Source organism: Myotis nattereri, assembly GCF_964212035.1.
Source record: "Myotis nattereri genome assembly, chromosome: 1".
In the NCBI taxonomy this organism is placed as follows: domain Eukaryota; kingdom Metazoa; phylum Chordata; class Mammalia; order Chiroptera; family Vespertilionidae; genus Myotis; species Myotis nattereri.
Genome location: NC_138075.1, coordinates 181,420,971 through 181,434,566, shown reverse-complemented (window position 1 = coordinate 181,434,566; position 13,596 = coordinate 181,420,971). Strand labels below are relative to the sequence as shown.

Below are 13,596 nucleotides of genomic sequence, written 5' to 3'. Positions count from 1 at the left end.
ACAGAACCTACATGCTAAAATTAAACAGGGAGCAGGGGTGGAGGACGGGAGAGGGCTGGAAGAGGTTAATGGGGGGAAAAGGAGGACCTATGTAATACTTTCAATAATAAAGATTAAAAGAAATAATAAAAATAAATAAAACTAAACTGGGCAACTGTCTGCTAAAATTGAGATTTTTAAAAAATCAAGAGTCTCCTAACATAATATTCCAAATATCCAGGGTATAATTGAACATCACTGGTCATACCAAACACCAGGAAAAACATACATAAGAAAAGACTCTATCAAATGCCAACAGAGATCATTCAGATGTTGAAATTATCTGACAGAGATTTTAGGGCAGCCATCATAAAGCTGTTTCAGAAAATAATGATAAATTCTCTTGAAATAAATGCAAGAAGGAAAAAAAGCAGAAAACCCCAGCAAAGAAGCATAAGTGACATTTTTTTTAAAAAGACCAAATTGGGTTCTCAGAAGCTATCTGATGACAGGGGCAGAGATCAGGGCGATGCAGTCACAAACTAATAAACATTAAGCATTTGAGAAGCTCAGAGCAAAGCCTGCAACAGATTCTTTCCTGAGCCTTCCGGAGGGAACCAATCCTCTTGACACCTTGATCTTGGACATCAGGTCCAGGAGAATTTTAAGTGTTATTTATAAAAGAAACAATGCTTTGGCACGAAGCCTAGACATCTGGGTCATCGGCCTCATTACTAAAACCTGAGTTTTTGGACAATCGTGTCTTGGTGGCCAGAACAGCCACCTGGATGGGCAGAGGAGTTTTCACCATGGCCAAGATCAAAGGCCACATTGGTGTCCAGGAAGAGAAAGGACACACCCCATATGCTATGCCTCCAATTCACGACCCTTCCAAGGTCCTAGATACCCTAGTATGTAGTGCTTGAATTCTGTTTGCCTAAAAATTAAAGTGTCTTCCAAAGTGAAAATGAATAAATAAATAAATAAGTAAATAGGACCCAAATGAAATTATTGAACTGAAAATATACAATAAACTAACAAAACTCACAGAAGGGCACAATAATAAAGATTTAAAAAGATAAAATAAGGGAATTTAAAAATCAACAGAATTTGTTCAACATAAATAAAAAGAAAATAAACTGGGGCAGGGGGAAGGAATGAGCTTGAGGGACCTGTGGGACTACCACAAAAGCTCTAAGATTCATATCGTCGTAGTGCAGAAAAAGGAGAGAAAGCACATAAATTTCAACAGTATTCTTAAGAGATAATGACTAAGAATTCCCAAATTTAGTAAATGACATATAGCTACAAATTCAAGAAGGTAAGCAAACTTTAAGCAGAATAAACTCAAACAAATCACACCAAGACACATTATACTAGTAATTAAACTGATGAAAACTAAAGACAAAGACTCTCAAAAACATCAAAGAGAAATGACACATTGCCTGTAAAGAAACAATGTGTTTCTTTTCTGAAAACTTATTAGCCAGAGAAACTGGCACAACATTTTTCAAGTGCTGAAAGAAAAGAAGCATCAACCGTGAATTCTGTATTAAATGAAACTATCCTTAACACTAGAAAGGCTGAAATTTAGTATATACCTATATTGCCCAAAAGCAGTCAAAATGACTGCATTGTGAAAGAATAATATCGGAGCACTCTTCACTTATGTTCCTTAGCTTTTCCAATAACTCACTTCTATTCGACATTTCTTTCATGAATTTAGGGCGCAAAAGAAATAAAATAAACAACTTATTAGAACAAGTATCACTGCATAAAGATTTGAATAACAAGTACTAGTTTAGCTTATTGAGCAACTGCAACTTATCAAGTATCGACAATTTATCATGTACTTGTATGTTATCATGTGACGGTAATCGAAAAAAAACGAAAACTGTTATTTCAATACAAAGCCGAACTGGTCATATAAGAAATTTACTCAATTCAATAATAAGAGTCATTTGATTATTTAAAAATTTCCCAAGCAGTCAAAATGACTGCTTTTGGGCAATATAGGTATAACACACATATATATACCGGAAATGAAGGAGGGGGAGGTAACTACAATTATTAATAAACGCATTTATATGTTGTACAAAAAGTCACAAAATTCTAAGACATTGTGTCCTTAGATACATAACTGTTTTTCTAATTGAAATTAAAAAGCAGTCAAAATGACTTCCTTGGGCAATCTAGTATTAAGAAATCAAGGAGGCGCCCCCCTTCTCATCAAGCACAGGCCATTTTTCATCACTCTGCAGGGACCTGAAAAGCCAAAGAAGTGCAAGAGAACTTAAAAACAAAACAACAACAACAACAAAAAAAACACACACACACACACACAACAACCTTGTGATTCAGTGCAGACTACTGGATACCTAGACAGAGAAGGAATCCATCAAATACCATGAATAACCAAGGTAGCAAGACAGCTCAAAAAGAAAACGAAAAATCTCCAGTCAACAAACTTATGGATATGGTAATATGTGACGGAAATAACAGAGAATTCAAGATTGCAGTTCTGAAAACACTCAACAAGATGCAAGAAAATACAGACAGGCAATTTAATGGGCTCAGAAAACAAATCAACAAACAAAATAAGTACTTTAACAAAGAAACTGAGACTCAAAGTAAGAAGAACATGATGGTGAAAGTTTCAAATAACCAGAAAGATGAACCAAATGGAAATATACCCTCAATATATATAATTAAAAGGTTGTAAGAGCTACAATAATAACCAAATCTACAATAAAAGGGAGATATTTTAACATAGCTCTATCAATAATGAATAAAAACAAAGTAATCATTAAGTATTTATAATGCATTCAAGCAATTAACAAACTAATATGTAAAGATTGCAGCACCAAACAACTATAGATTGCACATTCTTTTTAAGTGCATACTTAACATTTACGAAAATAAAGTATGTGCTGGGTAATAAATATTTTTAAAATTTAAATTATAATCACTGAGTGTATGTTCTCTGATCACAATGGAATTAAGCCAGAAGTCAATGACACAGAAAACTAGAACAACTTCCCTGGAAATAAAGAAACTTCTAAATGACTCACCAGTCAAAGAAGAAATGATGAGAGATAGTAGAAAATAATGCTGAACTAAATGATAATGAAAATAATACAAATTAAAATTTGTGGGATGCAGCTAACAGCCCTGTTTAGAGAGATATTTATAAATAACTCCTTTGGGGGAAAAAAGTCTAAAATTAATTATTTAGGTATTAGAAAGTTTAAAAAGGAACAGCAAATGGAACCCAAAGAAAGCAAAAGGAGGAAATAAAGATAAAGAAAATTCTGATACTAAAAAAATATAACAGAATTAACAAAGCCAAAAATTGGTGGGTTTTTTTTCCCCAAAGAAAGTATTGATATATCTCCAGGCAAGACTATGCATGAAGTAAAGAGAGGCAACACAAGTAACTAATATCTGGAATGAAAAAGAGATTATCACTATTTGTCAAAAGACTTTAAAAGATCATAAAAAACATATTCTGAACAAACTATATATCCATAAATTGGAAGATTTAGATAAAATGGAAAAATTACCAAAAAATATAACTTCCAGATATTGATAGAGAGAAGTGGAGAATCAAAGCAGTACTATAGTTATTAAAGAAATTAAATCAGTAATTGAAAACTACCTACAGCCAAAACCGGTTTGGCTCAGTGGATAGAGCGTCGACCTGCGGACTGAAAGGTCCCAGGTTCGATTCCGATCAAGGGCATGTACCTGGGTTGCGGGCACATACCCAGTAGGAGATGTGCAAGAGGCAGCTGATCGATGTTTCTCTCTCATTGATGTTTCTAACTCTCTATCTCTCTCCCTTTCTCTCTGTAAAAAATCAATAAAATATATTTTTTTTAAAATGTATTTAAAAAAAAGAAAACTACCTACAAAGAAAGACCTGGCTCAGATGTATTCTAAAAACATTTAAGAAAGAAAGAACACCCACCTTACATAAATTCTTCCAAATAATAGAAAATGAGACAATCCCTCTTGATAAATTTTATGAGGCCAAATAATCTTAATAACAAAAACTTGACAAGGTTACTGAAGAAAGGAAAATTACTGGCCAATTTCACTCAAACCTACATGCCAAACATCCTAAGTAAAGTATTAATAAACTGAATATAGGGATATATAACAATGATAATATATTATAAAGTACTTGTGTTTATTCCAAGAATACAAAGATGGTATAACATGAACAACAAGCAATGCATTTGCCAAATTAATGAAGAACAAAAGTTATATGCTCATCTCAATAGAGAAAATGCATTTGATAAAATGCAATATTTATTCATATTAAAAAATAAAACACTCTCCTAGGAAACTAGAAATAGAAAACTTCCTTAACCTGATAAAAGTTATGTATATGAAAACTACAATGAACATCATAATTAGTCATGAATTATTAAAAGTTAACAAATTATTAAATTATAGATGGATGCTCAATTTCACTTTTAGTTAGCATTTTACTGGTGGTGGTAGCAAGTACAATGAGGCAAGGAAAAGAAATAAAAGACATAATAATTAGAAAGAGTAATAAAAGCGTCATTTCTTACAAATGGTACTATTATATAAATTGAAACAAAAATACATTAGTATTAAAAAGAGTTTAGCAAAGTGCTGAATTTGTACTTACCAAAGGCATTTAGAAAGTGCTCAGCAAGGTGGCTGAATACCAATAAATATACAAAACTCAAATTGTATTTCTGTATCAGCAATAATCATTAAGACCTATTTTCAAAAAGACTATTCATAAGAGCATCAAAAAGTCAATACCCAGAATAAATGTAATAAAAAATACACAAGACCACTCACTGCACAAAAACCTAAACCTCAATATTGAGAGAAATTAGAGAGGGCACAATAAATAAAAGAATATTCTGGATTGATAGAAGACCCAGTGTGGCAAAAATGCCAATTCTTTCCAAAGCAATATATAAATTCAATATATTCTCAATAAAAATCCTTATATTTTTGGGGAGTGAAGAAATTTGAAGAGCCATTTCTAAAAATTTTAATGAAAAATCAAGGTAAAAGCAGCATGGGGCAAAACTAGCCAAGACTAGAATCAAATCAAGGGGGAAGACTTACTCTACTGAATCTTAAGATGTTTTACCATATTAAGACACTGTCACAAGGGCTAATGGAAGAGAATACAGAATCTAGAAACACACTCATACATACATTAATGATATATGACAAAAATGGCACTAAAAACAGTAATGAAAGGACAGTTTTTCAATAAATACCTCAGGGTCAATTTAATTTACATATGAAAAAGTTATAAAAATTGACTCTTATATTATACAAACTTCAATGCCAGAAACATTATAGCTCCTAATGCTACAAGAAATGTAGTTTTTGGATAATAACTTGGGGGAATACATTCATGAGGTAGGAAAAAATTCTTAAAGAGGACACAAAGGTAGTACCTTAATAGAAAAGATCAACAAATTTAAGTATGTTATAATTTTTTCTGTTCATCAAAAGATAAATTAAGAGAGTGAAAAACCAAACAACACCATGGGAGAAGGTATCTGCAACATACAGACCAATAAATAGTTTATATCTAAAACATATGAAAAACTTGAAAATTATACCCACAAACCACACACATCCCATATTGCTGGGTCATAGACATGAGAGATATTTAATTTTAAAGCAAGAAGGAAACAGCATACACATAATACATATACAGCCAAATACTCTTAAACTTTTACTAAAAATACCTCTCTAAGTTTATCTCTCTCCTATCAAAACTTTTAGTCTTTATAGCCAAACATCCTACATAATGAAAGGCTAATATACAAATCAACCAAATGGTGGAAGGACCAGTCACTACGACACGCAATGACCACCAGGGGGCAGACGCTCAATGCAGAAGCCACCCCCTGGTAGTCAGTGTGCTCCCACAGGGGGAGTGCCACTCAGCCAGAAGCCAGGATCATGGCTGGTGAGCACAGCAGCAGTGGTGGGAGCTTCTCCTGCCTCCACAGCAGTGCTGAGGATATCCGTCAGTCGGACATCCCCTGAGGGCTCCCGGACTGCGAGAGGGCGCAGGCCGGGCTGAGGGACCCCCCCCCCCCGAGTGCACGAATTTTATGCACCGGGCCTCTAGTTATTTAGTTATTAATCAGGTTTTACCTTATTGTAAATCTATTTTAAAAAATTTTGTATGTAAGTGTCCTCTATCATGGAGAGAAGTTCCAAAAGTATAGCCAAATATTGTGACAATGGCCTCTTTGCTGAAATCTAGATTTCTCTAGCTATTTCAAGATTCTATATTTTAGAAAAGCATTATTTTTAAAAAATCTGAATTTAGTAGCATTTCTATATGTACCCATATTTTGAGTCTTAAGCAAAAAAAGTCAAATACTTAATAGCCTTCTTATAAAAAAAACCCTTCCATTTGGAATATATTATCTAATATAAATCTGGTGTTCTTAATTAAAATCCTGCTAGTAAAATTTTCACAAATGTGTAGAGAATCAAACCAGTCACATCTCATTCATGAAAAATGTGCACAATGTGTTAGTGCTACATAGTCTGCATCAAATTCAAACCGGTAATTATGTATCTTTGTGATTAAAAGCAAGACAATCTTGGGTTCATGGCTCTGTCATTAATTAGCTGTTTACTTGGGTAAATTGCTTTATTCTTTGAATCTCAGAATTTGCCTATAAAACCAGTAAAAATTCCTACCTCCTAGGTTCTTAGAAAGATTAAAAGAGATAATGTAACTCCAGCTCCTTACATACTGTTTGGTAAACAGAAACCAATCAGTATAAGAAAAGAACAATGTCCCACTACCCTATTCACTATTGGCAGAAATTCCAAACATATAAGGGCTTATAAAAAAATGATCAGATGTACCCTGGCTGGTGTGGCTCAGGTGGTTGGAGCTTTGTCCTGTGCCCTGAAGGCTCAGATGGTTGGAGTGCTGTCCTGTGCACTGAAAGGCTGTGGGTTCAATTTCTGGTTAGGGCACATACCCTGCCAGTTGGAGAAGCAACCAATCAATGTTTCTCTCTCACATCAATGTTTCTCTTTCTCTTCCCTCCTCCTTTTCCATAAGTCAATAAAAGCATATCCTCAAGTGAGGATTTTTTAAAAAAAATGGTCTGATGCTCTTAAGCAACATATTAGTCGATGGTAATATCTGTAGAGTTTACTGCTTTGTCATTAATAGTTACCTGCAAGATTGTCAAGCATGAAGTTCAGTAGCTTTCGGGTTCCATCTGGGTCCTGGTATAAATTGAGAATATCCTGTGATAAAGGATTGCCTAAAGCAGAAGACAAAAATACAATCTGTAAGACATATAACAGTAAGACCAGACAAATGTACATAATAAAAAAAAATTACTTTTGATAGTGAATTTTACTATACTTAATCTAAACATAAATGTAAAGAAATGTGAATTTAAAGAAACACTCTCTTCGTTAAGATATTCAAAAAGAAAAACTTCAAGTTATTTCTTTCCATATTTCACTATTTATATTTCACTAATTATATCCCCTATAATTTATGTTTGTCAAAATCACATGTATACATAGACACATAGCATATAAATATTAATCTTAGTAAATTCTGAAATATCACAACTTGGAACTTGAAGTAACCCTTATAGGTTCTACCTTTATCTTTAAACACAATATTTTAAGTGAGAAACAAAAAAGCCTGGTATGAGAAAGAATGAGCGATATGAAAAAGAGGGAGGCCCTAGCTGGTTTGGCTGAGTGGATAGAGCATCAGCCTGCAGATTGAAGGGTCTCGGGTTCGATTCCAGTCAAGGGCACATACCTTGGTTGCAGGCTCTCGGCCTTGGAGGCAACCAATGGATGTGTCTCTCTCACATTGGTGTTTCTCTCTGTCTCTCCTTCTCCCTTCCACTCTAAAAATCAATGGGAAAAAATATCCTCAGCTTAGGATTAAAAAAATAAAAAAAGGGAGGGTCATCCTAGTTGGAATATTTGTATTACATATGAAAAAAGAAAAGACATTTCATGTGAAAAAAAACCAAAAAACTATTACCAAGATGAGTTAGTAAACTCTGAGAGGAAAGCAATTTTTTTATGATACTGATTAGGGATATCTGAGTACTAGGAGTACAGGTTTATCAAATACCAAAAAACAAGCTATTGTTAACAACATCTATATTCTCTTAAGAAATACTAGTAAAGGAGATATTTGTTAAGATAAACATGCAAGAGCAGCCTTGTAAACAGATTTGAAAAAACAAAAAACACAGAAATTCCAGAAATGAAGGTTGTACCTATTAAACAAACAAAATCTTCAATGCAACACCCACCCAGCAATTTGGCTAAAATTAAAAAATATTAACCACCAAAGTGTTAGAAAGAAATGTGGAGTACTTGGAACTCTCATAAATTGCTGGTGGAAGTGTAAAATTACTCTACAAAAGCCTTAGTTTCCAAAATCCTTAAAAGTAGGAAAAGGAACTGTTCCGGGATGACAAAAATGCTGTATCTTGAGCTAGGCCAGTCAGTGATGGCGAACCTTTTGAGCTCGGCGTGTCAGCATTTTGAAAAACCTTAACTCTGGTGCCGTGTCACATATAGAAATTTTTTGATATTTGCAACCATAGTAAAACAAAGACTTATATTTTTGATATTTATTTTATATATTAAAGTGCCATTTAACAAAGAAAAATCAACCAAAAAAATGAGTTCACGTGTCATCTCTGACACGCGTGTCATAGGTTCGCCATCACTGAGCTAGGCAGTGGTTTGATGCAGGCTCAATCTCCAGTAGGGGGCATGCAGGAGGCAGCCAATCAATGATTCTCTCTCATCGTTGATGTTTCTATCTCTCCTTTTCTCTTCCTCTCTGAAATCAATAAAAAATACATATATTTTTTAAAGACTGAAGAAAAGTTTTGCCTTTTCTTGCAGGGGAAGGGGGAATGTAATGTCTCTTTAACAGTCCTACCCACAAAGAAAATAATTTACCAGAATATGATAAATTAGGATTTTACCAAAACTTAACCAACCTGGGGTAAGAGAAATACCCTATACTCCAGGTCCCTGTATCCTAATGTGGGTGAGGGTAAAACCAGCTCAGGCTCGCTAAAAGACAGACCTAATCATAAATCTACAGGACGCTGTCTCAAGTAACTGTAAGCTTGGACCCTATTTAAAGAGTCTCTGGGAAAACCCAAAGACAACAGAGAATAAAAGCAAGGACACTAGAGAAATTTTTGATTCTAATATACAACTACTACAATAAATAGTAAGCACAGCCTAACTCCTAGCCAGAAAGAGAGTTTAAAGAGAGAAGTTAAAAGAGGCAATATTTGGGGGTAGGGGGCTACAAACTTTCAAAAGCTTGTTAAAAAAAAAAAAAAGAATAAACTGATACATGAAGCACAATGTATACAAAGAAGTTTATGAAAGGATTTCATTTTTCATCTTACTATAAACTAGAGAATGCCCATAGCAAGCAGGAGACTTTAACATCAGATAGGGCAGTGGTCGGCAAACTGCGGCCCCTTGAGTGTGGCTCTTCCACAAAATACCACGTGCGGGTGTGCACGTACAGTGCAATTGAAACTCTGTGGCCACACTCAAGGGGCCAAAGAGCCGCATGTGGCTTGCAAGCCGCAGTTTGCCAACCACTGAGATAGGGGAAAAGGACCAATTACTTCAAAAGAAGAACACATGAGTAGGCAACAAAATTCATTAGCAACAATGGAAGCTAGAATATAGAGAATATCTCCAAAGGTTGCATGACAGTATTCGATACTTCAGCATTCCTCTACCAACACTGTCAACCAACTTGATCTGGATACAACTGTAATTAGCTAATCCTATATAATAAAAGGCTAATATGCAAATAGAACAGCAGAACAACGCAACAACCGGATGCTATGACGTGTGCTGACCACCAGGGGGCGTGTGCAGAACATGGTAGGCGTTGGCCATGGTGGGATGGTGGAGCAGGTGAGCGGGGGCACCAGGCCAAGGCTGGGCGCCAGTCACTGTCATTGGGGCAAGCCTCTGGTAGTTACTGAAAATTCTTTGCTCCCACATGCCACAATCCTGCCCAGTGCTCACACCTGCTGCTGGCACCGGAGCCGCTGCTTGCACCCACTCCCAGCGCCAGCCCCACTCGCACCTGCTGCCGGTGCCCAGCGCTGGTCCCAATTCACCTGGTGCCATCAGCAGGTGTGAGTGGAAGCTGCCAGCCCTGATCGCCCCTGAGGGCTTCTCCACCTTCCCTTGCTCCTGAGGGGTGATCGGGGCAGCAGCCGCCACTAGCACCCACTGACAGCACCAGCCCCACTCACACCACTGCTGGTGCCAACCCCAATTGCTCCGTGCTGTCAGCGGGAGCAAGTGGGGTGGCACCATCAGTGCATGGGAGCTGTGGCAGCGGGAGCAGGGCTGCCAGCAGACAGGGGACTGAGGGCTGCAGTGGGAGGGGCCAGGCGGGGGCATAGAGAATGGGCCGAGACCCGCCCCTGTGCCTACTGCAGCCTCGTGGCCCACAATTCCTTTCAAGGTGCACGAATTCGTGCACTGGGCCCCTAGTTATTAATAACAGAAAAGGAGCAAAGGGAAGGCCAGACATTATAGACATGCTTCCTGCAAAACATTGGGGGAAGTGGACTGGACAAAGGGAAGATGCCCAGTAAAGTTGGAGTGACAGGGAAGATACTTGCCTACCAATCACATCTGGGAACAGAGGGAGCTGGCCAGAATGGGCACAGCCACTGCAAGGCATGAAGATTTGGGATTATGGGAAGATATTGATTCCATGAACAAAGAAACTCACCCTCTTGTGCCTTTGGCACATTGTGCTTGACTTCTGGTTTGTGGGGCTCTTTCACTCTGCTCCTTAGCATTTGCCCACATGCTATGAACTAATGACTACAGCTAGCCTGATGCTGAACTGGACACAGCGCCAACATGGAAAGGAAACTATGGATACTGGCTTTGCTTCTAAGCCTTACTGAAAACCCAGCTATACTTTTTCTATAACTGGACAAAGGAAAAATGGGACTTTCGAAGGAAACACAGGGATTTAATTCCACACAAATAAAAATCACTCATTCTCCCATCCAAGTCTCAGAAAATTCTTTTTCTCAGGATATTGTAAAAACTCTACCCCCCAGGAGTACCCAGTGGGGAAGAAGCTCCCCCACTTCGTCCAATATTTACTCATAAACAGAAAAATACACATCCTTTTCAGCTGCACATGAACGTTTGCCTGAGAGACCATATTTTGAGTCATAAACAAGCTACTAGTATACTATATTTAAAAGAAATAAAATAATACAAAGCATACTATTTGGTCATAACAAAATAATACTAGTAAAAATTATCAGAATCAACTATTTTGGAACTCTGGAAATTAACCAAACAATAATCCAGAAAGCACTTACTCAGGAGAAAAGACAAAATATAGATAAGAGCAGCAATTTGTGGAGTTTTAACTTCTATTAGTCCCTTCGTTGCCAAGGCAGCTTGGCAACCACCAGGGCAACCAAAACTGAATTGGAGCCTTTGAAAGCCTCATTCCCCCAAACCAACCATTATCTGACCTAAGTGGTGGTTCCATGACTCTTGCCTAGTGCTAAAAAAAGGCTTCTACCTGGAGGGGAGAGAAAGGTTTTGGGAGCAGGTTTGAGAAACCATTACTAGAAAATGTTTTAACTTTGTGGCTGCCTGAGGTCATGGAAACAACTGAAGCAAACAATAAGCTACCAAAACAATTAAAAGGAGAAGTTTGGGAATAAGATGTCAATAGGAGTCTTGCAAAGCACTGACATATCCCGGAGAGCCTAGAAGGCCATATGTTTATGGTGCACTAGGCACATACTTAGAAACAACTAAAAATAGCCTAAGCTCTCACCTCTGTCTGACCTTCTAGCTATGCAAAAGTATAAAGTGAAGGCTAAGGCAGAGTTATAACCTTCCTGGCTGAGTACTGAAACCGTGTCCCAACACACACAGGGCCACTAGGCCAAGAAAGAACAGATTTATTGGTTTCAGGCATTCAAGGAAATCTCTGATCACCAAAAACTGAATAAAGACTTCAATGGTGATACACGATAAAGAATATGGACTTCAAAGTATTCGTTATAAGATCACTAAAGTGACAAACAACAAAATAGCAACAACAAAAACCCTGGGAAGGAAAGAGATTCTGATTTCAGAGTTGCCATATTACTTAAAATGTCCAGTTCTTAACAAAAAAATTAGAAAGCATGGAACGAAGAAAGAGAGTATGTTCCATTTACAGAAGAAAAGAGCAATCAATGTAAACTGTTCCCAAGGAAAATAAAAACCCTAGCAAGGACTTACTAAAAAAGACTTTTAAAATCCACTATTTTAATGTGTTCAAAGAACTACAGAAAATTATGACTAAAAATTTAAAAGTATGAAATGTCTCACCAAATTGAGAATATTAAAAATAGAAATTAAAACAAAATAAAATTTATGATGTTAAAAAGTACAACAGAAGGGCTCAAGAACAATATCAGGTTAAAAAAAAAAAAAGATCTGTGAACTTTAAGATGGGTCAGTTGATGTTATACAGTCTGAGGAACAGAAAGAAAAAAGAATGAAGAAAAATGAACAGAGCTCAGAGATCTATCAGACAATATCGAATGTACCAATATAAACATAATGGGAGTCCCAGAGAGGAAGAAAGAAAAGTACAGAAAAAACATTTTTGAGTAAATAGTGATCAAAAGCATCCCAAATTTGATGAAAACATTATACACATCCAAAAAGCTGAACAAACTCCAAGCCAGTTAAAGTGAAAGAGAGCCACTCCTAGACAAACTGTAATAAAACTGTGGGACATCACAGACAAAAAGACCCTTCAAAGCAATGGGAAAGTAGTGACTCATGTACAGATCCTCAATAAGATTAATAGCAGATTTCTCATCAAAACCATAGAGGCCAAAAGACAGTAGAATGACATATTAAAAGTGCTGAAAGAAGAATAAAAACTGTCCATCAAGAATTCTATGTATAGTAAAAATAGCCTTTAAAAATAAAGAAGAAATTAAGACATTTTTCAGATAAACAAAAATTGAGTGACTAGCAGACCAGCCCTACAAGAAATACTACAGGGATTCCTTCAGGCTGAAATAAAAGGACACTGAACAGCCGAAACCAGTTTGGCTCAGTGGATGGAGCGTCGACCTGCGGACTGAAAGGTCCCAGGTTCGATTCCGGTCAAGGGCATGTGTCTGGGTTGCGGGCACATCCCCAGTGGGAAATGTGCAGGAGGCAGCTGATCGATGTTTCTCTCTCATCGATGTTTCTAACTTTCTATCTCTCTCCCTTCCTCTCTGTGAAAAATTAATAAAATATATTTAAAAAAAAAAAAAAGGACACTGAACAGTAACTTGAATCAATATGAAAAAATAAAAGAGAACTAGTAAAATAACTACATAGGTGCATATAAATGTAATTTTTGTTTTTAATTCTTTTTGTTCCTATCCTATATAATAAAGAGGGGATATGTAAATTGACCATCACTCCATCACAAAGATGGCGGCGCCTACAGCGGAGGTGGGGGTTTCCGTAACACAGGATGGCTGCACCCACAGTGCA

General features: G+C 36.7%; 1 protein-coding gene across 1 annotated transcript in view; it reads right to left on the bottom strand.

The window, feature by feature from the left end:
• CNOT6L (CCR4-NOT transcription complex subunit 6 like) overlaps positions 1 to 13,596 on the bottom strand; it is a 76,117-nt gene that overhangs the window by 41,899 nt on the left and 20,622 nt on the right. Inside the window, exon 4 of the mRNA XM_081100836.1 lies at positions 7,200 to 7,289. Coding sequence (XP_080956962.1) covers positions 7,200 to 7,289 — 90 coding nt within the window. The remainder of the gene's footprint in view (positions 1 to 7,199; positions 7,290 to 13,596) is intronic.